At 37.6% G+C, this 27,031-nt stretch overlaps 1 protein-coding gene across 6 annotated transcripts in view; it reads right to left on the bottom strand.

The window, feature by feature from the left end:
- Positions 1 to 27,031, bottom strand: part of SAMD13 (sterile alpha motif domain containing 13) — a 38,743-nt gene that overhangs the window by 9,783 nt on the left and 1,929 nt on the right. For 3 of the 6 annotated variants that reach the window (XM_012747584.2, XM_075999679.1, XM_012747583.3), the window contains 2 exons: positions 24,239 to 24,323; positions 6,098 to 6,209 (listed from right to left, as the gene is read on the bottom strand). In XM_012747584.2, coding sequence (XP_012603038.1) covers positions 6,098 to 6,209; positions 24,239 to 24,323 — 197 coding nt within the window. Of the gene's footprint in view, positions 1 to 1,836; positions 5,246 to 6,097; positions 6,210 to 24,238; positions 24,324 to 25,697; positions 26,126 to 27,031 lie in introns of those variants that run through there. The other 3 variants (XM_075999681.1, XM_012747585.2, XM_075999680.1) reach the window with 3 other exon arrangements.

Raw genomic sequence — 27,031 nt, 5'->3', positions numbered from 1 at the left:
TGATGTCAGGTGGCTTTATTAAGGGAAAATTACGCTCATAATAATAAGCATTATTTTACTTTAAAGGTTTAATATTTATTTTAATGAGTGTTAGAAAAAGCTGTAACAGGTATGAAAATAACTGAACAAGTAAATAAGCCAAAGAAGCACCACATATCTGGCCATCTTAGAACGTCTTTTAACTGTTCTAGTTTCAAATGAATTATTTAAACAACCATCTGGGTACTTTAGTTTATAGAAACCTATGTTTCAATCAAAAATTCAAAAGCTTCCTTCCTTATCAGTTTTGCTTTCAATTCTCTTGGCTACTTCTTATTGTTAGCATTACTCATTTGCTTGTTATTTAAACTCTTTTGTAAGTTTAAATAAAGGACACTTCAGCAGAGTATAAGTTGCCACTCCCCGTTTATTATACTATAAAATATTTTAACCATTTCAGAAGCCTTAAATTGTTAAGAAGTAACAGATGTCAAAGCACCTTGCATATTTTCAGTACTTGGTACTATGAAATGCTGATAAACTAATGAAAATTATTTCCAATTTGTGGGGTTTTAATTGGTCTAATATAGAGCTGGATTTACCATGAAGCTAGTGAAGCTTAAGGTTTGCCTCAGCAATTTCGTATTCATAATTTTGTAATTTTTTCCCCCCAAGGAAGGCTCTTAGAATTGTATAAATTTTAGGCTCCATGCAACATGGATTTGTCCCTGGTCTACTTAGAAATATACATCTAGAATCACCAAAGTTGAATTCAAGCTCACTGTGATTTAGAACACTGTGCTCTGGGGTTGCTCTGATTCTCCTCCCCATTTTACCACTCCATTTCGAGGTATGTTACTTGGCAATTCGTAGCAATAAGAAATTTTATTCAGTGACTTCAGAAATGTAAGAAAAGTGAGCAATAAAGCAACTAAAAAGAAATGCTAATCTTTGTGTCTCAAATGAATGACTTAAATAACCAATTGGGCATCTCAAAGTAAAATACTGTTCTTATTCATGTGGCTTGGGGAAAGTGAGGAGAAAATAGAGTAAAATTAATTTGTCTCCTTGAGGTGCATATTATTTTGCCACGATATTCTAAGAAAAAAGTTATCTCAGAGATAGATTGTTCTAGAAATAAAATCACTGATGCCATTCACTCATAAGTTCGAGAAATCTGAAAAATATGAACTATGTGGTATTGATTGAATAGCAGATCTCTGTCTTCCATCTTCTTCATATATATTCTGGGAATGTGAGTCAAATAGATAAAGACATAGAAATGAAGTGAATACAACACAACACGTAGCACTGTCTTCGTGACTTGAAATTAGGGTCCAATTTGAGTGGTGAAGTTACTGTACTAGAGCACCAGAGCTCCTGAACAGGCAGCTAAGAGCACTGTTTATAGAGCTGGCTTTACACCAGAGAACGTTGCTCATTTAGCTTTCAGAGTTTGACAAAGTAGACCGTAGCCTCTGTTCTCTGTGAGGAAGGCAGACATGCTTTTGAATGAGATTAGTCAAAATCATCTCTCTTAAAAACCAAAGCTCTTAGAAAAGTACAGTTCCTGAGGTACCTTTGACTCTTGAAAACCAGGCAACCCATATCCATGGGAAAGTGACAATTTTTTATCATCTATTCAAAAAAATCCAACTGTGTCTCAAGTGGTTTTGTGCTCTATGCTGTGCACTGAAAGCATACTTCACAAGGACCAGGAGTTCCAACATATACCTTTTGACTCTTAAAGCAGAACTTGAGCAATATTCCATTTAACTCAACATTCACTTTATAGAAATTCTAGAAAGTCCTTTACAAGGCCTAGAAAGGCAAACTTTCCAGGATCATCCAGTGGCCTTGAGTCAATTAGTAGAAAATAAATCAGGAGTTGTTTCTCTTAGTCATCCCTTCACCACAGCTTGAAAGGTTCGTTTGCTCGAAGGCACTGGGAAAATAGCCACCACCCAGTTGGTCTGTGGGAAAGACAGACAGCACTGATGGTGCTATAATCACTGCCTTTTCTGTGAAGGTCTCCCAGTCCTCCTGCTCTGAGGGGCCAGTGAACCCTTGGGAGCAGTGGGTTAATGAGTCCAGTGGGACAGATTCCCCACGTGGTGACAGCAGCAGCCCTGACAACACAAACCACATGCCAAGCTGAGGGGCAGCAACACCACTGACCATAAATGGGACTGGCCAGAACAGCAGTGTAGCCCAAGACACACACACTGTTGACACTGGCTCATTGGTGATGGGGTAGGCAGGGACTCCGGTCTTCCATCAAGAGTTCTTTTGGCTTGTCATTGTGGCTGACACAGAAAGCTCAAAAGAGGTTGCCAGGAGAAAATTTGATGGAGATAACTGTTATGTGGCAGCAGGTTGCCAACACAGGGAAAAGGAGGTTAGACAAGGGTCACCAGCTTAATCTGGCTGCCTCACCATGCCACAGGAACACAGCACACCATTCCGCCTTCGGACAAATCTTACTCAACGGCCTGACATCTTCCAAGGGGGCATGCTACTACAAAGCCACATCTGAGTCTGGTTGCTACAGTAACGCAGTATCCAGTAATGCACTGTGAATCCATAACATGAACACAGATACTCTCTTGAAAGTCAGCCCATCCAGTGGTGGACATGTTTGGCATCAACATTAGAAACTTATTCAGCTTGGGCTGCTATAACAAGATACCATAGACTGGGTGGCATAAACAATAGAATTTACTCCCCACAGTTCTGATGGCTGGAAGTCCAAGATCAGGTGCCAGCATGGTTAGGTCTTGGTGGAAGCTCTCTTCCTGGCTTGCAAAAGGCCACCTTCTCGCTGTATCCTGGGAGATCAAGCTCTTGGGTGTCTCTTCCTCTTCTTATAAGGACACTAATCCCTTTGTGGGGTCTCTACCCTCATGACCCCATCTAAACCTAATTATCTTTCAAAGGCCCTACTTCCTATTAATATACCCTCACATTGGGGGTTAGGTTTTCGGCATATGAGTTTTGGGGGGACACAAACATTCAGCTCACAATAGTCAGGCAAGAAACGAGAAGCTCCCCATGTCACTGGCAGCCCTGCTGCCCCTTCTGGACCTGCCCTTTTCTAAGGTGGTTCAGGAGATGCTCTCCATCCCTGCCCTGCTTCCATCAAATGGCAGGGCAAAGCCTTCCCTGAGAGACTTACGGATGCAGCTGTTCTATTGTTTCTCAGCTGCTGTGACCTAAAGATGTGCCCGGAAGGGCGGTATGTTGGGCTGGAGGTAGCCTGTAGTCTTCCCGTCAGCATGCACTTGGTGAGTGAGTGCTGACTGCTTGAAGTTCATTGCCAGGAATGAGGAGAAATGCTGATGGCCTCTGCAGCAGGATGATGGAAGAGGCGGGTCAACATGCCAGAGGATCCAACCCTCAGTCCTCAAGGAAATCACAGTGGCTACTTGTCTTGCCAGCCTCAGCTAGGCCGGTGATTCCCTACCTGGCCTCCACCTCCTTTAATGGGAAGAAGAAAAATGAGAATTTCAGAGCAGAAGAAAGATTTGGATCATTGCCAGAGAATAATTCAAGGCAGACTCCTCAGTTACCCTTCCATGAGAATGAAGGAACTCGAGCTTCTGGACCATGCTTGCAAGACTCCAGTCCTCTGAGAATTCATTTCTCAGGCTCCCGGGTTGGCAGGCTCAAGGCAGTAGCAAGATGATGCTCATTTCTCCCTTGAAGGATTTCTGAATGAAATGCTTTAGGAGAGTTTGTTCCCTTTTTGCTTCCCAATGTTGCTGGTGCCAGAATGAGGTCATCCATGGAGAAAGGGCTTGCTCCTGGGCTAAGCTTGGAGCTGGCCAGTCCCATTTCTGAGGTCCTGCCTGGAATCCGGAAGGCCCAGGGAGCACTGTATCCCCCAGTCCCCCACCAACCTGGGATGTCTGCCTCAGAGTCCGAGCAAAAGCTTAACATCAAAAGGACTTTTGGTTAGCTGGGAATCTGGCCAAGAGACCTTTTAGCTAAGTAATTTTTTTTGTTAACCTTTTACAATATTGTTTAAATTTAATTTTAGAATTAAACTGTAACTGCAATGACACAAATGGACATTATACCATTAAAAAACAAAATAAAATTTGTTTCAGCTTATCAACTGCCTTCTACTTTCCAACCTGAGCTGTTATTTTTCACCACGATTTTATTATAAAAGTTTTCAAGCATAAAGTTGCCAGAGTTTAATAGCGAACACCCATATTCCTACCACCTAGATTCTACAATCAACATTTTCTGTACATACTTCATCATCTATCTATCCATCAAGCCATCCCTCTACTTAATTGTCAGTCCATATTTTTTGATGTATTTCAAAGGAAGCTGTGCTCATCAGTATACTTGCCACCCAGTACTTCTGTTTGCATTAATATTTTTTATGGTTCTTTTCCTTTTGAGGTAAAATTTATATGCTATATAATGTACAAATCCAAATCATTTGCATATGCCATATCAAGACAGAGAATGCGACCATCACCCAGAAAGTTCCCTCATATCATACTCCTTCCTCGTCATTCTCCACCCCTACCCAGCCAGAGGCAACTACTGTTTTCTGATTGTTTTCTACCATTGATTCATTTTCCTGTTCTGAAACTTTATTTAAATGGAACCATTCAGTTGTGTAAGGCTTTTCTCACTCAGCATAATGTTTCTGAGGCTCATCCAAACTGTTGTGCAGATCAGTAGTTCATTCCTTTTGATTACTATGGAGTATTCCATTGTGTAAATATACCACAGCTTACACATTCATTCTCCTATTGATGTTCACCTAGCCTTCCAATTTTTGACCATTATGACAAAAGCTACTGAGAACAATTTTGTACAAATCTTTTTTATGAATATATGTTTTCATTAACCCTGAGTAAACACCCAGGAGTGAAATTGCTGGATTATGGGGTAGATGTGTGAATATTTATTCTACATTCCCATCAATAGTGGAAGGGAGTTCCAGTTGCTCCACATTCTCATGAACATTTGGTGTTATCAGTCTTTCCAATGTTAGATCTTCTGATAGGTGTGAAGTGATTTAAGCTGCTATTTTGGCAAATTTTCCAAACTAGAAAAAAATACATATGTACAAGAATCAAGTTTGTTTGTTTGAAAGAAGTCTACAGATTGGCAGATGTGACATTAGAAAAGTGTACCTTATCCACACTCAGAACATACAGTCAACAGCTTGAAGGAATAAGCAATGGCTGAAGGGATATGGAACAAGCAGCCAGATGTATTCTTCAGTTTCAAATTCTCCCAACTAAATTATAATGTTAGAAAAGTGAAATTAATGCTTAGAAAGCTGTAGCCTTCATTGACTGAGAAAAAGGAACTCTGTGTTTCCCTGCAGACCTGGCCCAGCCTGCAAAATGGAGTCAGGAATCACCCAGATGATTGGGAGAGACCCTGCTTCTCCTGCCCTCTTTCCAATACTGATCCTGGACCTCAGGGCAGAGAATTAACATTTTTGGAGCATCAACAAAGTGTCAGGACCTATCCTGGCACTCTGCATATATTGCCTTTTAGTCCTCACAACAATATCTCTATAAAGTTAGGTGCTGATAGCCTCATGCTATAGGTGTGAAACCAAGATTCAGAGAGACACAGTAACTTGCCTAGAGATAGAAGAGCTAGAAGAACCAGGATGTGACTATAAATCCTGTGCTCTTTCCACTCTACCTTGCTAAGGACTTGGAAAGCAAGTTGCAGGGGGCTTAATAGTTTAATGGGTACTGAGGCCAGTAGTAGAAGGTGTGTGTCTCTCAGTCTGATTTGTCCCTCCTTTTTCTTTATTTTCTGCTTTCTGCTTTCTAGTGTGTTTGCATGGAAGGCAGGGCGGATCCACTCCCCCCTCCCCCAAACACGACCAGTCTTTCCGAGGGGCTGATGTAAAGGAGCTTCGGCCGTCCTCTCTGCAGCTGCCACTGCGTCTCAGGCCTCGGGTTTTCCTCTTGCAGGAAGGAGTCATTAGCCTGTCACTTTCACCTCAGTATCTTAGAGGCTCATGGTCTCTCACTACTCCTTGGTCCTCTTCCACCTCACTCCTTTCTGCCCACTGCGGGGAAGGGAGGTAATTGTGTCCAGGTAATTGTGTTTCCCCAGACCGAGTTACCTGTTCCTGAAAAGCACTAGCTTGCTCTTCAAATCCCGCTGTCCGGAAATAATTGACAACATCCATCACGGCCCAGTCTGCAGGATCAGGTGGTCTCCCATTTTCCATGGAACTGCAAAACACAAATCCAGACAGTTGTCATGGCAGTGCCTGCATGAGGGCGTGGCCAGGCTCACTCCTCGGTCAGACCTGGGCCAGCTCACTGGGAACAAGGCCCTCTCTTCCCTCTCAGGCCCACATCTCAGTCGACCTCCCACAGGGCCATAAATAACCCTCTCACGTTTCTTGGGTTCAGATGAACATTACTCCCATTGGCTTAGTCACTGCTTTCCTAATAAATCATTTGATCTTTAATTTAATTTATTCCCTCACATACTGTTTTTTAATTCAGAGACATTAAGAATGGGCCAGTGCCTTCTGGTGGCCGATAGCACAAGATTCATACTCCTGAGTTAAGAATGCCAAGGCCTTCACAATACGTCCCCAACATAGTTCTCTCTTCCCATCTTCCCACTACCTTCCTCACCCCCATCCCTACGCGTCCAGAGATAAAGCCATTCCTCAACAGACCATGACCTTTCCCAGATCTGGGCCTTTTCACTTTCTGACCCAGCCACTTACACTGCCCTCCCCGTCTCTACCTCACAAAACTCTAACATTCCTACCAGTTCAAAAGCCAACTCTTCTATGAGGCATTCTCTGGCTTTGCTAGGGAAGTGTTTTAGTTATAAACTCTTCTGAGTTCTAGAACTCCATTCAAACTCCCACTGGAACACCTTCCACACTCTCCATTTATTGGACAGTCTCTCTCACTAGAGTGAGAGATGCAGGCTAGAGATACACATCTGAATCAGGACCATGTCTCACGTTATTACTCCTAGTGTCAAGCATGGACCTAGAAACTAAACACTGTCAAAATGAATAAAGAGATGACAGTCAAGCATTTGCCTGAGAAGGTCCATGGGTAACTTTCCTCATTGGATTTAGAGAGGAGGGATAGAAGAAGTGGATTAGAGAAAGAATGGCAATGAGCTGCAGCACTGTGACTCTGCCTCATGTCTGTGCTTTGGGAGCATTTTATCTGGATTCCTCAATACCTCACCCAAGGTGATTCTCCCAGAATGTACATCTAATCACATTATTCCCCTGCTTAAGATCCCTCAAATGCCTCCCACTGCTCTTAGGATAAATTCCAAATAGCTTAACTTGGCTTAGGGGGTCCCCTTCCACCTCTCCAGCCATCAGGGAGTGAAACAGCCCTTGTTCTTATGGGCCATAGTCCTGGGGTGGGGGGTGGACACGATCAGTAATCCTACAAGTAAACATACACCTGCAAGTTGTGCTAAATGCTAGGATGGACAGGCACGTGGCACTATGACAGTTTAAGGGGTAAGGGAGGCTTTCCTGTGGAAGTTTCTCTTGAGGTAAGGTCTAAAAAGCAGCCGGAAGTTAATCATATGAAGAAGTCAGGTGAGGATTATACCAGGCTCTGTGGCAGGGATACCTTCAGCCAAGGGGGCCATGTAGATCTCGGAGGCCTCACTGAAGATTCTGGATTTTTGCTAAGAGCAATGGGAAGTTGTTGGATGATCTCGTGTAAAGGCGGTGACCGGAGCAGATTCACATTTTGAAAAAGGAGGATATTGGAGAAGAGCCAGAGGGAAAGAAGTGTACCAATGAGAGGTCTATTATAGTCATCCAAGCATGAGGTCACAGTGACCCAGACTAGGGTGGTGGACTAGACATAGAGAACGAAGGGGATGGAAGTGTCATGGAACTGGACGATGGCAGTCACTTCATGAGATGGCACCACTAGGATTAGTCGGACATGCTGAATTTGGGGCACGGTCTATACCCAAGTGGAGATTTAATGCGGGATACGAGCCGGGAGCTTAAATCAGAAGGGTGGGCCAGACATACACATTTGAGAGACAGAGGTATTTAGATGGGAATTGAACCCTCAAAAAAGGATGGGAAGAGAATTGGGCCTAGGACTAAGCCTGAGAGGTTCAACATTTAGTTCCACAATTCTGAAACATTCTTGAGTACCAGCAATGCCATGGAGAATAAAGAGTTTGTAAAACTGCTGCAGTGTACCACAAAGAACAGGAGCAATGTGGAACTGGGTGCTCTCTCATACACAGGTGAGGGAACCCACCCAAAGAAACAAATCAATACATTTAATGAGTATTCTACCTAAGTGTAAGTCCGATAGTCCCCAAAACACAAAATAACTTGGAAAAAAATCACGACATTGGATTACTCATGTCTTGAAAAGAAAAACTTGTCTATGTTCATCTCTGTAGCTCACCAGCAACTAGCACAGTCTGACTGGTGCATAGTTGATACACAGCAAAGATCTGTTCCATTAAATGTGCTAACAACCAGATAACACTTACAGTCTACAATACACTTTTCACACGTTACCTCATGTCAGTCTCCTGCCTTTTTGTGAACTGGTTACTATAACCCTCTTTTAGGAAACTAAGGCTCAGAAAAGTTAAGAAACTCACCCAAAATCACACAGTAAAGCCAGGGTTAGATTCCAGATATGCTCAACTCCAAACCTATGCTTTCCCCACTATACTTACTTGTTGATACAACAGATACTTACTAAAGGCTTACTGTCTTCCCAGTATCGTGCTAGATGCAGGGTTACAGGACAGAGAATGAGCAGGCTGTTCAGAAAGAGCTGGCAATCTGGGGAGGGGAAGCAGGAAAGGAAACAGCTAACTCTAATACTAGAATTTGAGGGAAGAACAAAGGTTCATTTGAGGCCTCATGCAAGGGAGGGCCTGGTTAGTTGGGCCTATCTAGAATACTTGAGGACTTTCAATGGCAATTTAAAAAGGATTTATTGCTCCAAACACACCCTAAGCTGAGCCCCAAAGGAGGAATGTCTTGCAGAGGCATGCAGGTGCAGGTGCACGTCATCTCTTCTAGGCCGCTTAAGTGAATGCACGATGATGATTTCATTGGGCCCTTCCAGTGGTTTCAGTGACAGTTTTAGGGAGAAAGCTGGAGATGATCTAAGATAACATAAAGGGCTGGGGTAGGGTTGAGGGGGAGAAGCCAGAGTGCCAAGGCTGAATAATAAATGACCTGAGAACACTCTGGAGGATACATATAAGTGGCACCTTTCCCTGCTGGGAATGTAATATATGTCCTCAAGGACTGATATTTGTGGCCAAACTGAGACACTTAACTTTATTTCCTTATAAATGGACCATTCTTTCCACATCTCTTATAACACGTGTGTGTCAAATTCCAGAAGAAATTTAACCAATGCTGTTTCAAACACCTCCTAGTTTGTGGAGGTGTTTGTGGCTGCTAATCTTGCACTAATGAAATGAGATGGCAGATATAAAAGTGCCAGTGTCATCTGATATTTATTATTCACTACCACCATAGCAAAATGTTTCTCAGAAAATAATACATATTAAGATGATAAATTTATGAGTATTTTTCCAGGCACAGAGTCTTTAAAAGAACACACACACATATATGTGTGTGTGTGTGTGTATATATATATATATATATATATATATATATATATATATATTTGTCTTATGACAAAAAATTAGCAAGAAGTCGCATCACTTAATCAAATCAATGTTTCCATTTAACCCGGTCACCTTTTAGTTCTTGTGTATATGGCTAGGTGCATCAAGTGTTGATAAAAATTATGTTGTGCATCAATAACTCACACTAGGAAATGACTATCCCTTAATTAAACAATCACCTTAATTTTAAAGAAAACTAGACAGACACAATCATAGGGACAGAAATGCAATAAATAATAAATTTGGCAGATATATGCAGATTAAAGTGAATCCTTATTATGAGCTTTTTCATGTTGGCATATCATATTAAAATAATTTGAAGTGTTGGCAGCAGTCTCCATTTCCATTTATATGAAGGCAGGTGGAAAATAGTTGAAACTTTTTCTGAATCTAGCACATATACATTTTATGGTACTTATGATATTATAGATTCCCAGGGTTGGTCAGGCCAAAAAGGATACTCTGGATAAATATAATCTATATGTGATTTCACAACTCCATTGTATTCATCAATTGTATTTCTACTTCAAAGCTCAGAGCAAAAGTTACTTTAGACAATGGTTAACATATTATTATGATATATTTGTCACATTCCTCCTTTTATAAATCTAATTCTGAATGTTACTTATAATTATACCCAGAAATGCATTCTAATTTTGTACTTCCTTGATATTTATAACTTACTTTCAACATTAAATTAATCTACTCTTTGCTCATGTCTTTAAAAAGTCTTTGGCTAAACGCAATTTAATTCTGATTCTAATAAATTAATATTGATTTTTTTTGCCTATGACATATCTAAGAATGAAGCAACTAAATGAGTTTTAGTTTTATCTCTATTCCTTTCTCCTTTCTCCTTTCATGCCAACAAGCAGTGATCTAGCTAAATGGCAGCCCACCCCCCAAAATAGGATGATTCAAAAATTCTTGACAGGATATTTTGTATTTTTTAATATTCATATAAATAAGAGTTGACTGCATTTAGCTGCAGTATACCCATGCGATGAAAACATGGAAAAAGCAAATAATTCATCAAGCCTTCCATATATTACAAATTCTTTAGCTTAGCATTCAGAGGCCTAATTCAAACATAATTTTCTAGTTTGTACTGAGACCTAACTGGGCAACATCCTAGACTTACCCATATCCATGGCTTTGCTCATGTCACTGAAATCCTTTCTGTTCAACTTCTAGGGTTTAGAGTCCAACTCATTTTTTTTAAAGGTACCAGTTAAATTTCTCCTTCCAAATATCTCCAACCAAAATTTTATTCCAATCATTAATTAATTTTAACTTGCCTACTAATAGCCAGGCCCTCAATAAGCATTGGAAACTCATGGTCTTAATCAAGAGAATAATCTCAAGTCATCTGTGGGTCATGTTTGTTCCCTGCCTTATTCCAAAAAGTGGTTAAGGAATTGGGTGAGTGGATGGATGGAAGAAGGACGGACAGTAAACATGGCAGTCTGTGCCAGGTGTGTGGATGAGAGGATGTGGAACCATAGATCAGCAGCAAGACCAGGAGCAGGCAGCCCAGACAGATGGAGCTCCTTCCTGCATAATTTCTTTCCTCTGCAATACGTATCTTCCCTCAGGCTAATAGCTTTCCTCTGAAATCACACAGTGCTCTGTCCTTGGCATAACTGCCTAGACTATCTCGCCAGTCCATCTTCTGGAAAACAAAGGATCTTATAAACAACCTCTCTTCCTACCTCTTCTTAACTTTCTAGTACAAATAAAATCCTCTGGACTAGTATAAATAAGGACACTCCTTTTAAGGGGACTCAATGAATATTTTTTTACTCACTATCAGATTCAATTCATGTCAAACACAAATATTCGAATGTTTCATATCCTAATCATTAATGCCAAAGGCAACAGGCCAGAGACTGCTTAAAGAACTTTCCCTCCCTACTCTGAGCCACAGCACAGTAGTCACTATTCCAGAGGACTTAGGCATGGCTTTATCACTTAGACAAACTTGATTTTCCTTCTATAGGGATCTCAGTAGCAAGACAGAAACTATGTAGAAAACAGCAGCCCTTCAGGGCAGCTAATGTATAAAAGATATATAGTGAAGGTCTGTGAATTCTGCTAGCCTTGATTGAAACTCCTGTTTCAATTTAAAATGTGATGTCTCAATGTGCTTAGCTGACTCTTTAGTTTTATGCATTTTACTCTTTTGAAATGTACAGTTCTTTAAGGTAGTTGTTTCCAATGGATAAAATGGTATAAATCAAAATAATAAATAGACTCGATTCTTAACCCAAGTTATCATTTAATTAGAGGGAATAATCAAAGTTATTTATCGGCCTGGCGCGGTGGCTCACGCCTGTAATCCTAGCTCTCTGGGAGGCCGAGGCGGGCGGATTGCTCAAGGTCAGGAGTTCAAAACCAGCCTGAGCAAGAGCGAGACCCCGTCTCTACTATAAATAGAAAGAAACTAATTGGCCAACTGATATATATATAAAAAAATTAGCCGGGCATGGTGGCGCATGCCTGTAGTCCCAGCTACTCGGGAGGCTGAGACAGAAGGATCGCTCGAGCCCAGGAGTTTGAGGTTGCTGTGAGCTAGGCTGATGCCACGGCACTCACTCTAGCCTGGGCAACAAAGCAAGACTCTGTCTCAAAAAAAAAAAAAAAAGAAAGAAAAAAAAAAGTTATTTATCATAAGACCATATATCAGAATGAACTATAAAATATTAAGGAATGAATATTAGCTTCTGTAAGAAAAATAAAACTGTAACAGTTACAAGCACCACTATTAACTCCCATATATTATCCACATTCAAGAAACCATTCAACAAAGAAACAGTGGACTTGAACAACACCATAGACCCAATGGACCTAACAGACATATAAAGAATATTCAACCCAACAACTGCAGAAATGCATACTTCTCAAGCACACATGGGACATTCTTCAGGATAGACCAGGTTAGGTCACAAAACAAATGTTAACAAATTTAAGAAGACTGAAATCATATGAAATATATTTTTTGAATATAGTGGAATGAAACCAGAAATCAACAGCAGAAGTAAAACTGAAAAATTTATGAATATGTAGAAATTAAACAATATACTTTTGAACCACCAATGGGTCCAAGAGGAAATTAAAAGTGAAATTAGAAAATATTTTGGGACAAATGAAAATAAAAACACAACATACCAAAACTTATGGAATGTAACAAAAGCAGTACTAAAAAGATTATTGTCATAAATACCTATATTAAAAAAAAAGAAATATATCAAATAAGCAATCTAACTTTATACCTCAACACCTATACAAAGAATGCACTAAATCCTAAGTCAGCAGAAGGAAGGAAATAATAAAGATTAGGTCAGAAATAAACAAAATAGAGGATAGAAAAACAATAGAAAAAAATCAACAAAACTATGATTTGGTTTTTTGAAAAGATAAAATTGACAAACTTTTAACTAAACTAACTAAGTCTCTACTAAGAGTAGAGACTCAAATAAATAAAACAGGAAATGAAAAAGACTTGCAACTGATGTTACAGAAATACAAAGGATCGTAAGAGACGACTATAAACAATGATAGGTCAACAAACCTAGATAACCTAAAAGAAATAGTCAGTAATAGAAACATGCAATCTACCAAGACTGAATTATGAAGCAATATAAAATCTAAATAGTCCTATAACTTGTAAGGACATTAAATCAGTAATAAAAAAGCTCCCCCAAAATAAAAATCCAGGACCAGATGGATTTACTGGAGAATTTTATCAAACATTGAAGGAATAATTAATGCCAACCCTTCTCAAACTGTTCCAAAAAACTGAAGAGGAGGGAACACTTCTGGACTCATTTTATGAGACCAGCGTTACCTTTATACCTAAGCCAGATAAAGACGCTGCAAGAAAAGAAAATTACAGTAGAGGGAAATTACCTTAACATAATAAAGACAACATATAACAATGCTATACTTAACCTCATACTCAATGACGTAAAACAGAAAGCTTTTCCATTAAGATCAGAAACAAGGCAAGGATGCCCATTCTTGCCACTTCTATTCCACATAGTAATGGAAGTCCTAGCCAGAGCACTTAGGCAAGAAAAAGAAACAAAAGGCATTCAAATTGGAAAGGAAGAAGTATAACCATCCCTATTTATAGGTGATCTGATCTTATATATAGAAAACTGTTAAGAACTAATACATAAATTCAGTAAAGTTACAGGATATAAAATCAACATACAAAAATGAGTTTCATTTCTATATGTTAATATGAACTATCTGAAAAGGAAACTAGGAAAACAATCACATTTACAATAGCATCAAAAAGAGTAAAATACATAGGAATAATCTTAACTAAGGAAGTGAAAGGCTTATATACTAAAAACTGTAAAAAATTATGAAAGGAATTAAAGAAGACACAAACAAATAGAAAGACATCTCAAGTTCATGGATGGAAAACTTAACATTGTTAAAATGTCTATAGTACCCCAAACAATCTACAGACTCAATGTAATCCCTATCAAAATGCCAATAGCATTTTTTATAGAAATAGAAAAAAAGTTATAGTATTCATATGGAACCAGAAAAGACCCTGACTAGGTAAAATAATTTTGAAAAACACCAAAGCTGGTGGCATCACACGTCCTGATTTCAAAATATACTATAAAGCTACAGTAATGTAAACAGCATGGCAGTGGCATAAAGACAGATATACGCACCAGTTGAAGAGAATAGAGAGTTCCCCCAAAAGATATGTGTACATGGTCAAGTGATCTTTAACAAGGGTGCCAATAATGCAAAATGAGGAAAGAACAGTCTCTTCAACTAATGGTGTTGGGAAAATTGGATATTCATGTGCAAAAGAATGAAAGTGGATCTTTATCTTATACTAAACATAAAAATCAACTCAAAATGGATTAAAGACTTAAATATAAGGCTTGAAACTGTAAAACTTCCAGAAGAATACTTAGGGGAAAAGCTTCAAGACATTGATTTTGGCAATGATTTCATGGATATGGCCCAAAAGCACAAACAAAAGCTAAAACAGACAAATGAGACTACATAAAACTAAAAAGGTTCCGTAGGGCAAAAGAAACAACCAATGGACTGAAAAGGTAACATATGGAATGGGAGAAAGTGTTTGCAAACTATATATCTGATAAGAGGTTAATTTCCAAAATATATAAGGAATTCCTGGCCCCAAAACCCCTAATAACTCAATGAAAAAATAGTCTAAGGACTTGGATAGATATCTCTCAAAAGAAGACAAACGGATGGCCAATAGGTATATGAAAAGAGGATCAAAGTCACTAATCATCAGAGAAATGCAAATCATAGCTACAATGAGATAGTCTCTCACACCTGTTAGGATGTTATTATCAAAACAACAAAGACGTGTTGGCAAGGATATAGATCAATTGGAAGCTTTGTATATTGTTGGTGGGAATGCAGACTGGTGTAGCCACTATGGAAAACAGTCTATGGGTTCCTAAAAAAATTCAAAATAGAACTGTTTTATGGTCTATTAATCTCACTTCAGGATATTTATCCAAAAGAGTTGAAAGCAGGATCTCAAAAAGATATTAGTACTCTCATGTTCATTGCAGCCCTATTCACAATAGCCAAGATGGGGAAACAACTGAAATGTCTATTCGCAGAAGAATGGATAAAAAAAATACAGTAATACATACAATGGAATATTATTCATCCTTAAAAAGGAAGAAATCTTTTCATTTGTGACAGAATAGATGAACTTTGAGGACATTATGTTACATGAAATAAACCAGTCATAGAAGAAAAAATACTACATGATTCCACTTAGATGAGGTATCTAAAATAATCAAACTCATACAAGCAAAGAATAGAATGGTGGTTGGCAGAGGCTAAGGGAAGTGGAAAAGGGAAAGTTAATAAACAACAGGTATAAAATTTCAGCTTGCAAGGTAAGTTTTAGAAATCTGCTGTACAACGTTGTGCCTACAGATAATACTGTATTGTACATTTAAATATCTGTTAAGAGTGTAGATCTCATATTAAATGTTCTTACCACATTAAGAAAGAAACAAACAATATCTTACTCTAATTTATTCCTCATACGTATCTGCAGAAAAGTTACATCACATACTGTTTAGAAGGTAGCTTCCATGTTTGAATTATTGGCTCAGTTCACTTCTTTCTATTTCTTTTCCTAAAAGACTATCTGTTAAGAGGTACTGAATATTTAGTAATTTAAAATGTCTTGGGAGTTTTATTTTACTTTTCCTGGCTCTCAGGATACAACATCTTACCATGATGATCACCCTCCATTCCAGATTGCCGTTCCCTGGGAAGAAGAGCATTTCAGGGACCACGACATCATTGCATCCAGGTAGAGGCAGGGCACTGTGAGTGTTAGGGTCAGGTAAAGGTGGACAGAACAGATGAGAGTGGGCATGATAGAGAGTGAGCAGGAACTACCCAGCAAGCTGCATAAAATCTCCTCACTGCTTCCAAAGAACACACATCTAAGTCCTGATGACTACGTGATGCTGCAAGACGACAGGATTGGGAGTGAATAAACAAAAGCTGAAGCCAGTAATCAGGCTCACAATTACTTCTATCAGTTTCCCATATCTCCTTCTCTCAGAAGCCAGACCAGGCTTTAAGTATCCAAAGAAACACTTTAAAGTGATTTAAAACAGAGTCTGAGCTTTTAACTTTGTTCAGCTATAAATGGCTTGCATTCTTTCACAAAAAATACCCACAATTTTTCAATGGATATATGGCTATTTCAGTTACAGAAGTTTTGTTAGAATATTATGAGAAAAGACTGAAAAGGTACTTCACAAAAAGTGAAAGATTTTCCAATTAAACCACTAAAAAATTGCCTGAAAAAATACAAGGTCTTTCTAACAAAACCTAAGACCAACTAATTCAAAATTTGAAAAACCACAAGAACTTTTTTTTAGTTTCAGATGAAAGTACAACATAAAAGACACTGTCCAATTAATACTTGAGGTATGTTTTATTTCAAAAGACTTCAGATCTATGAAGAAACATCAACGTATGGCCCGAAAAACTAAACTCATGATTTAGATATTTTTAAACCTTTTATCTCTGTCAAAGAAGAATTTCAGTTAGATATAAAAAAATTAAATTTTATCTAGATGGATGGTGCTTCAGCAATGTTAGTTTTTTAAAAAATACCTACATTTACCGTAATTTTAAAATAAGAGACCATTGTTTCCTTATTGCTTCATTCCACTGTATGATGTCTATGTTCAGTTTTCTGAAGCAGACTCTTGAAAAGTGTCATAGATACCATTATTAAATTGTTCAGTATATATTTCCAAATGTTCTGGATCAATACTAGTTAAGGGAACTGTTAAAAGAAATAGAAGACAATGAATTTCCAATGATAATTTTGTGTCCAAATTGATATATGTGTGAAATATACAACAGTCTTAAAATTTAGTATTAAAATGTCAAATATCTCATTAATAGTGTGGATTACATGTAAAAATAACTTGTAGTATATTAGGTTAAATAAAATATATTATTAAATTTATTTTACTTGTTTCATCACTAGAAAATTTTAAATTATGTTTGTGGCTCAGGTTTTATTTCTATTGGGCAGTAATGATATATATCCAGAAATGGAATTGCTAAGTAATATTTGATTGCTTGACATTAGAAAATAATGCTGAACTGTTTTGCAAAGCTGCCATATGCATTAACACCCCCACTAGTACTATATCTTATAAATTCAAATCCTAATGATTAGTATTGCCATATTTTAAAATTTCTGCCAAGTGAATGGGTATGTCACTGTGATCTTCATTTGTATTTTCTTGGTCACTAACGGTACCGAATATCTTTTCATATGTTAATTGGCTATATATATTTCCCCTTCTATGGAATGTCTGCTCATGTTTTGGCCATTTCTTCATGGGATTTTTCTATTTGTGTTTTTCTTATTGATTTTTTGTGTATTACTATTGAAGACCCTGGACATAAAATTAAATATTCAACTACTCTTGCATTTCAGAATGAGTTCAATTAGACTCTAAGCCTTGGTGATTGTCATGCCAAAACCATAATTGACTCATAATACACAGAATAATAGAGACTTGAACAAGAATCCACATTAGAGATCTAAGAGTTTTGTAGGTCAAGGCTGAGAGATTTTAGCAGGAATAAATGAATGAAGGAAAAATGGCAGGAAGGGAAGTTCAGCGTGATGTTTGTCAAGGTAGCATAAGATTGTCAAGGTAGCATTTATCCCATCACTGTCATTTAGGTCAATCAGTTTGATAAATCAGAAGGCCTGAAAAAATGGGTTTCAATCATGCTTTTCTTCCTCTTGCAGCAATGAATGACACAAGAATCCAAGGGTCCAGACTTGGAACAAGCTTGTCCCAAGACTGCCTAAAATAAGACCCACTGCAGTTTATGGGCTTGAGTGAGGACAGTTATAGGACAAAATTTATATGGAGAAAAAAAGAATTACCTTGGAGTGAAAAGAGCTGGGTACAAACCTCAGACTTGCCACTTTCTCGTGTGATTTGTTAAATAGTCACTTCTCTGAGTTCCAGTTTACTTGCTTTTTTAAAAAAGGCTGCAATATATTCACCATATCAAATGTCACAATGATTAAATGAGATAACATTGTGAAGACAATTAGCACGATGCACGGTTCACTCTGATGCTTTTTGTAAGCACTCTGATGTTTTTTGCATTGGAAAATAAAGACTATGATGGCTGTATAACTAGTTTAGAAGTGCTTTCTTTCAAACCCCGTAACAACTGTCCATTTTTACTTCGCATTCAAGAGAACCAAGGCAGAGAGAAATTAAGTGATTTATTTACTAAATATTCTTCCGCTAGTTAAGAAATGAAAGCAAAGTCAAACTCAAGTCTTCTGAACCTAAGACTTGGTAAAGTCAAAAGCTTTTTCCATTGCAAGGCCATGCTTAACTGCCCCTAGTCTCCAAATCCAAGGTAGGAGTGTTGCTTCTTTCCTAAAGAAAGAAAAATTTTCTCTCCCAACTATTAAACTGGCTTTATTAAAAAAAAAAAAAAATTCAGACTTACAGAAAGGTTGCAAGAATAGCACAAAAATCCCATATGCCCAGATTCCCCAAAATGTTAATATTTTACCACGTTTGCTTTATTCTTCCTCTTTTCCCCCCTCCTCTCTTCTATGATATATAAAGCAAGAGGCAGAAGAAGGAAGGCAGAGGAAGCTCCAGATTGAAATATTTAAAAATTCATGGTCTTTTTAGAGTTTTAAGCAGAAAGAACCAGTACAAATATGTAAACTAGTTTCTGATACCGAGAAGCCACTCTGTTACACATTCCTCATGCGGAAGTTAGTGCAGAGCAGTGGTTCTCAACTGAGGATGATTTTGCCCCTCAGTGAACATTTGGCAATGTCTGGAGATATTTTTGATTGCCAAGACAGGAGAGGGGTACCACTGGCATCTAATTTAGAAGCCAGAGATGCTTCTAAACTATGATAATGCATAGAACAACCCCTTCCACTACACAGCCTTAGACCCTATGTTTTATGCCTTTAGGGATTCTGCATTATAATCTAACCCTGACCTGTCTAACATGTTGGCCAGTAGCCACTTATGTCTGTATAAACTAACTGTAATTTCTACTTCTAGTCAAGATGGAGTGACGGGAGCTATATTTACCCTGCTGCCTAAAACAACTGAAAAAAACATATATAATATAGGAAACAATGGGACTCAAGACATTGGTCATAGGCAGTAAAGGACAGCAATTTCTGAGAGATGGGAAACAAGCAAGGCAAACCTCGAGGAAGGTTTTTAGGCGGTGCCCAGGGCAGTCTAGAGAGGAGAGAACTATATAATGAGAGAACTCTGGAGGTCCGCAAAGCGTTCCCCTGAGTGTTCAGCAGAGTCCTGACCAGCAACTGCATGTGAGGAAATGACCCGAGGTGGGGAATGAACCTTGCAGGTTTAGAGGGAACAATCCTTGGAGATCAGGAAGGGATGGAAATAGTACCTTTTCCCACCTACCAGAGAGCAAAATCTCCTAATTCAGGAGCATTGGTTAAAGTACATCTTAGTAAAAGACGGGAAAAAATAACCTTAGACTAAATGCAGCTGTGGTCCTGCCTAACAAAACTGAAAAGCAAGACTTAAAATGATGAAATGGTTTCCAAGTAACCTAACAGCATCCCAGTATAAATATCAAGCATATTTACAGAAGTAAAAACAATATCTAGCACCCAACAAGGTAAAATTCACAATGTCTGACATTCAGTCAAAAATTACCAGCCATGCAAAGAAGCAGGAAAGTACAACCCATAATGAGAAGAAAAATCAATCCATTGAAACTGACCAAGAAATTATACAAATGATAGAATTAGTAAACAAGGACACGGAGAAAGTTATTATGGGCATATTCTGTATGTTCAAGAAGCCAGAGGAAATAATGAATACATTAAGTAGAGACACGGAAGATATAAAAAAAGACCCAAGTTGAACTTCCAGAGAGGAAAACTACATCATCTGAAATGAAAAATATAATGGGTGGGATTAACAACAGATTAAATATTTTAGAAGAAAAGATCAGTGAACTTAAACGCATAGCAATAAAAGTTATCCAAAATGAAACACAAAGGAAAAAACTTTTAAAATGAACAGGGCATCAGCCAATTATGGAACAACATCAAATTATGAAATAAATACACATATAATTAGAGTTCTCAAAGGAGAATGGGGAGGGACCAAAAATATCTAGAAAAAAAAATGGTTGACAATTTTCCAAACTTGATGACAACTAGGCCCACACACAGATCTAAGAAACAAAACCAACTCCAAGCACAAGAAACATGAAGAGAATCACATCAAGTCTCACAATCAAATTGCTTAAAACACCAATGATAAAGAGAAAATCTTAAAAGCGTATGGAAAAAAGTGACACATACATACAGAAGAACAAAAATAAGCAAAATACTAAGATGAGGGACAAAACAAGGATGCCTCCTCTCGCCACTTTTTTAAACTTTTCACTGGGGATTCTACTCAGTGAAATAAGAAAGGAAAAAGAAATAAAGGGCATCCAGATTGGGAAGGAAGAAGTAAAACTGTCTTTATTCATAAGATATAACTGTATATGTTAAAAAAATATGATAAAATTCTACAAAAAAGCTACTAGAAGAAATAGGCGAGTTTAGTACAGTTGTGGCATACAAAATCAAGATACAAAAATTAATTGTATTTCTATACACTAAAATACACAATTGAAATTCAAATTAAAAAAGCAATACCACTTAAAATAGCATCAAAAACATGAAATATGTAGAGATGAAACTGACAAAAATATATTAAGACCTGTACACTGAAAACTACACATCATTGCTGAAAGAAATAAAGATATAAGCAAATTGAGAAAAATACTATGTTTATTTATTGGAAGACAAGATTTTGTTAAAATGTCAACTCTCTCAAATGCAATGCCAATTGAAATGCCAGCAGGTTTGGTGATTTTTTTTTTTTTTTTTGTGGAAACTGACAAGCTGATTCTAAGATTCATGTAGAAATGTAAAGAATCAAAACAATCTTGAACAAGAAGATCAAAGTTGGATAGCTAACATTACCTGATTTCAAGTTACAGTTATCAGTAGTGTTATATTTGCATATAGATATATGAAAAAAGATCAATGGCATAGAATAGAGTCTAGAAATAGACCCACAGATATATGATCAAGTATTTTTCAACAAAGTTACAGATGTGTTTGAACCAATGATGCTGGAAAAATTGGATATCCATAGACAAAAAGCCAACACCACTACCACCAACACCAATAAACACTTCAACCCTTATCTCACGCCACAAGCAAAAATTAAGTCAAAAATCCTAATTCTAAGTCCTGAAACCTAAAAGCATAAAACTTTTAGAAGAAAACATAGGGCAAAATCATTGAGACCTTGGGTTAGGCAAAGATTTCTTTTTTTTTTTTTTTGAGACAGAGTCTCGCTTTGTTTTCCAGGCTAGAGTGAGTGCCGTGGCGTCAGCCTAGCTCACAGCAACCTCAAACTCCTGAGCTCAAGCAATCCTTCTGCCTCAGCCTCCCGAGTAGCTGGGACTACAGGCATGCGCCACCATGCTCGGCTAATTTTTATATATATATATCAGTTGGCCAATTAATTTCTTTCTATTTATAGTAGAGACGGGCTCTCGCTCTTGCTCAGGCTGGTTTTGAACTCCTGACCTTGAGCAATCCGCCCGCCTCGGCCTCCCAAGAGCTAGGATTATAGGCGTGAGCCACAGCGCCCGGCCAAGATTTCTTAAATATAATACCAAAAACATTATCCACTAAAGAAAAACCTAATAAATGGGACTTCATAAAAACTTAAAAACTTTTGCACTTTGAAAGACATAGATAGAGTGAAAAGCCACATACTTGGAAAAACTATTTTCAAATCATAAAGAACTTATATTCATAATATATCAAAACTCTCTATATAACAAATATGAAAAAAAAACCTAACCAATAAAAATATGGGCAAAATATTTGAATAATGCTTCACCTAAGAAGATACAAGGATGGCAAATAAGCACAGGAAAAGATGCTTAATACATCATTGGGCATTAGGGAAATGAAAATTAAAACCACATCTAATATAATGTTTAATATAAAAAAGATTGATCATACCAAGTTAGTGAGGACATAGAACAACTAGAACACTCACACACTTGTTACAGGGATGTAAAAGAGACAACCAGTTTGGAAAATAGTTTGGCAGTTTCTTAAAAAGTTAAACATATACCTATCATATAGCCCAGCCAATCTCACTCCTAAGTATTTATGGAAGAGAAATGAAGGCATATGTCCACACAGAGACTTGTACGCACATGATCAAAGCAACTTTATTTGTAATACCTAAGAAAAGGAAACAATTCAAATGTCTGTCATCATGTGAATGATAAGCAGTAAACAATTTGTTGTATATCCATACAATGAAATATTACTCAGTAATAAAAAATAATGAGCCATTGATACACACAACATAGATAAATCCCAAATTACTTAAACTGAGTAGAAGAAACCATACATACACACACACACACACACATACACACACATGCATTTCTACAAAATTCTAGAAAAAACAAACTAATTTATAGGGACAGCTTATGAATGGTTGCCTGGGGATAAGGAGACAGGAAAGGACAGAAGGGAGAAATTACAAAAGGTTATAAGGAAACTGGAGGTGATGGATATATTCATTATCTTAATTGTGGCAGTAGTTTCATAGGTGTACACAAATATCAAAAGTTATTAAATTTTATACTTTAAACATGCAATTTGTTATATGTAAATTATACTTCAATAAAGATGTTAATTTTAAAATTGCTTAAAATTAAGTAAAAGTTCAGTTCATCAATTACACTAGTCACATTTCAAGTTCTTAAGAGCCTTATATGGCTAGTTGCTACCATCTTAGATAGCACAAATATAGAACATTTCCATCATTGCTGAAAATACTGTCAGACAGCACTGATCCAACTCATACAGAAAAAAGCATCCATTTCTTTCATTCCTCCTTATATCTACCTACCCCAAATTTCAAGAATGGTAATAAGCCTGGCAGTATAGCACTATATATAAATTACTGATATATAAATTACTTGAGAATTTAAAAAAACAGATTTTATTAAGTTAATTTTACTATAACTTTGCTGTGAAGCAAAATATATCTTCTGTTCATAAACATATAGCATACTGTCTCCTCATTTAGATATCACAGCTTCTATGGATTACATTTAATTAGTTTCCTCCAAAGCTCAAGTTGATGGCAATTTTAGACTAAATGACACGGAAAGAAACACCCTCTTGGTACTTCCTTTCTCCTTATAATCAAAGTGGTTATTGCTTTGGTATAACTCTGAAATGAGAATATTCATTTTTTTCTTATACTCACAGATTTTTGTTTTATTTCAGAATATTATGCTACATAACGCAAATGAATTTTCCTACTTAAAAGAATCAAACATATAACTCTTACACAACACATATAATCAGAAGTTTCAAATGTGAGAACAGACATTAAAATAGAACACCATGGTATGCACTGAAATGTTTCACATTCAATGAACAGTTCATAAAATTAGAACAGAGAAGTTGTTCAACTTAGTATTCCTGCTGAAGCTTTTCCCCTTCCTATCCTATAGCTCTTAGTTTTGAGAGTTAGAGGTTATTTTATTTAAACAAACAAACTTGAACTCTATTTTCTGCCCCCACCCTTGTAACCTATAGACTTGGAAGGCAGAGGCTATGCTTGCTCGGAGTTTTTGTTTCAATATACAGAATGCAGGGCTGAAATCCTCAACCGTCCTTGTTCCAAAGCCTTTTACACAAACCTTTCATGTGCATTTTGATGTCTTAGTCATCTCTGTCTTAGAAATGGAATACAGAAAAAGGTAATTAGGGTTGGGTTAGAAGGGAGCTTATGGCCAGTGTAGACAAACCAAGACAACCCCCCAACTGTGGTATTGTAGTATATAAGCAAGAAGTATAAAAATAGAAACCAAGTCCCTCTGTTGTTTGCAGAAGCAGAACTCAGAAGCCAGCTTCACTTACTTTTTTACACCGACAGAGCCATTTTCCTTGTTTTCCATGTCAACAGATAGCATGGGAAGGCTGCAGGGTTCCTTTACTTCAGCAACTAATCAATAAGGGAGAAAAGCTTGTGTTTAATTCTTAGAAAGTGAGAGAAGAATATATATTCTGAATCGGAAACATAATGGTCCCTTTTACAGCTTCACACCAGTTCACGTATGTTTGTTTAAATCTCCAGTTCCCTCAGCGATTGGAGAGATGTGATTAAACCTAAAGAACTGGAGGAGACGGAGACGGATTGGGGTGCTTTCATCTGTACTGGCACTCCCTGCCTTGACAATAAGCATTTGCAAATGAAATTGAATCCGCGTTCAAAACAAGTGCTGTGTGAACTGGCACAGCTTCCTCTGGGTGCCAAGCTCTCACTTAAGACATTGCAACTCATAAATGAGTCAAAGTAGAGAAAAACAATCCCCCTTTTCCTGCCCCCTCCCACTATGGGCTATGGTTTTTTTTTTCTTATTGCATTTGTTTTTTTGTCCACTCCCCCTGTTCCTAGATTTTTTCATTGCAATGCAGAAGGGCACTTGAAGCTTTTGTCAGCAAGTATTCCCCTACCTCACATATTCTCAATGAAAGCCTCAAAAACCCGTCTGTGAGATGGCTATGCTATCACAAAAATGCCAGATAGCCCGTAAGCATGGAAAGGTGGTGCTGGTGTGTGTGTGTGTGTGTAAGAGAGAGTAGCAGCTCATCAGATTTATGAAAAATCATCAAAACATTTAAGGAGATAGAGTAGCATCCATCACTATGTCTTTTTGTTTAGTAGGATGAGGACTGTAAAAAAATAAAAACCCTCCACAATTAATATGCAATTAGCAAGATGAAAAAGCTATGAATAAAACTGCTTTAAGAAAAAAGAAAGAAAGAAAGAAAACAAAACACTCCTAAAACGTGTTTGCTCTTATTCAGCTGAAGCCATAAATTAAATACATTTCCTCTCAAATCACTTTATACTTCGGCACTCCTCTAGGGATTACTCTGACATGGCAAGTGCATCATTTAGTATATTCACAAGATTTTATCACTGTTAGAGAAGTAGATGATTAACAAATAACACTGTAAGTGTGGGATAATCTTCACTCTTGACACACACACACACACACACACACACAAACTTCCAGTTGCTAAACCACTTAGATCATTACTAGAGAAATCCAACATTTAATATACATACAGATATTAGCATACATTCACACACCGTTACAGAGTAGACAGGAAGATAGTGCTGCTGCTTCATGCTCAAAGAATGATTTCACTTCAGTTGGAAACTGTTACACATTCACCATTTTCTAAGCATCTCAGAAAACAAAACAAAACAAAACAAAACACTCACAAATGATACTCTGCAACATCATACTACATTATTATTATTACTATTATTTTCTTTTTTTTGTGGAAGAGTAAAAAGAAAACCTACCTATAAGCAACTAAAACATATCATTTTTTATAGGCTTATCAAGAACAGCCAAAGAAACCCCAATGTTTTCTTTCACAAAGTAGGCTGGCAAAGGAATTCAATAAGGAGGTACAATTTGACACAGTGAAATAAAACCAGGCTGGCTCTCAGCCAACATGACGTTAGGAATCACACACAAGCTGCACCAACTGCCTTCTGGTTCATGGCTGACTTTTTAAAGCTACAGTGTGCCCGTTCACTTTTGCTAACTACCTTCAGTACAATTAAGTGGAAGTGAATGAATCACGAATCCCAAACCTGCAGAATTCTCCTTACACCTGTCTTGCACAAAGAAAAACAAGCTGTCTCAATAGCCTCTTATTTTCTCCCTTCCCTTCATTGTTGCTGCATGATATGGCTCTGCTGTTGTTTTGAGCATGAATGTCATGTTTCAAACTATTTCTTTTTCTCCCCTGTGGGAAAAAATAAGAAAAAGAACCCAGTGCTTATGGGCTGAACCAGTGAACAGTCAGAAGCTGCAGTCCTGTGCCATTCTTTTTTCCTAAAAGAGATTCGTGGACAAAGTTCCCAGGGCTGGCTTTTAAGTAATCTCTTTGTGAGAATAAGGAATGCTTTGCCCAGCAGCAAATCCTTTTACTTCATTATGCAGGAAGTAACATATTTCAGAGAGGATACAAAATAGATGACCGGATCCTCTGAAAACACCCACATTCTTTTATTTTGGCATTCATCCTACCAAATGAAGCCAGCAAAAATCCCAACTGAAACAAACAAAACTTTATTCTACAAGATGAAAACAATTAGTTCTGGGAGGTTTAATTTTAACTGTTTATCCCAGTTGCACAAAAAGCATAATTCAACAAATTCAACCAACACTTATAACCTATGAGTATCTGGTACTATATTAGTTACATATAAATAAGAAGATAATTCAGTCTTTCCCACCACCACCCTAAATCCCAATTCAGAAAATTGGGAAGTGAAGTAGAGAGACTGGGTAATAAAATCTCTTCCTTAAGTTATCCCTCGACAATCTCAGTTTTCTTGTGTGGTTGGGAACCCATTGCTCCAGGAGAACAATCCCATCCCATAAAGGTGCACATACTCAGAAAATCTACATGGTTGCCTCTTCATTGAAATAAACACCAGTCAACATTTGAATACTTTTAGGTCAAGATGTCAACAAAACCATTCAAGATAGTGCAGAAGATACAGGTTGCCCAGAAGGATCTTGGGAAAAGTTATCTGTTGCTGTAATATGAGTAGATTCAGGCAATTGAAGAGAAAGCTGCTTGCCTCCTTTGTCTTCATTAATTCTTAAGGGCACTACCTCA

Source organism: Microcebus murinus, chromosome 2, assembly GCF_040939455.1.
Source record: "Microcebus murinus isolate Inina chromosome 2, M.murinus_Inina_mat1.0, whole genome shotgun sequence".
NCBI classification, from domain to species: Eukaryota; Metazoa; Chordata; class Mammalia; order Primates; family Cheirogaleidae; genus Microcebus; species Microcebus murinus.
This window is presented reverse-complemented; position numbering and strand designations above follow the sequence as displayed.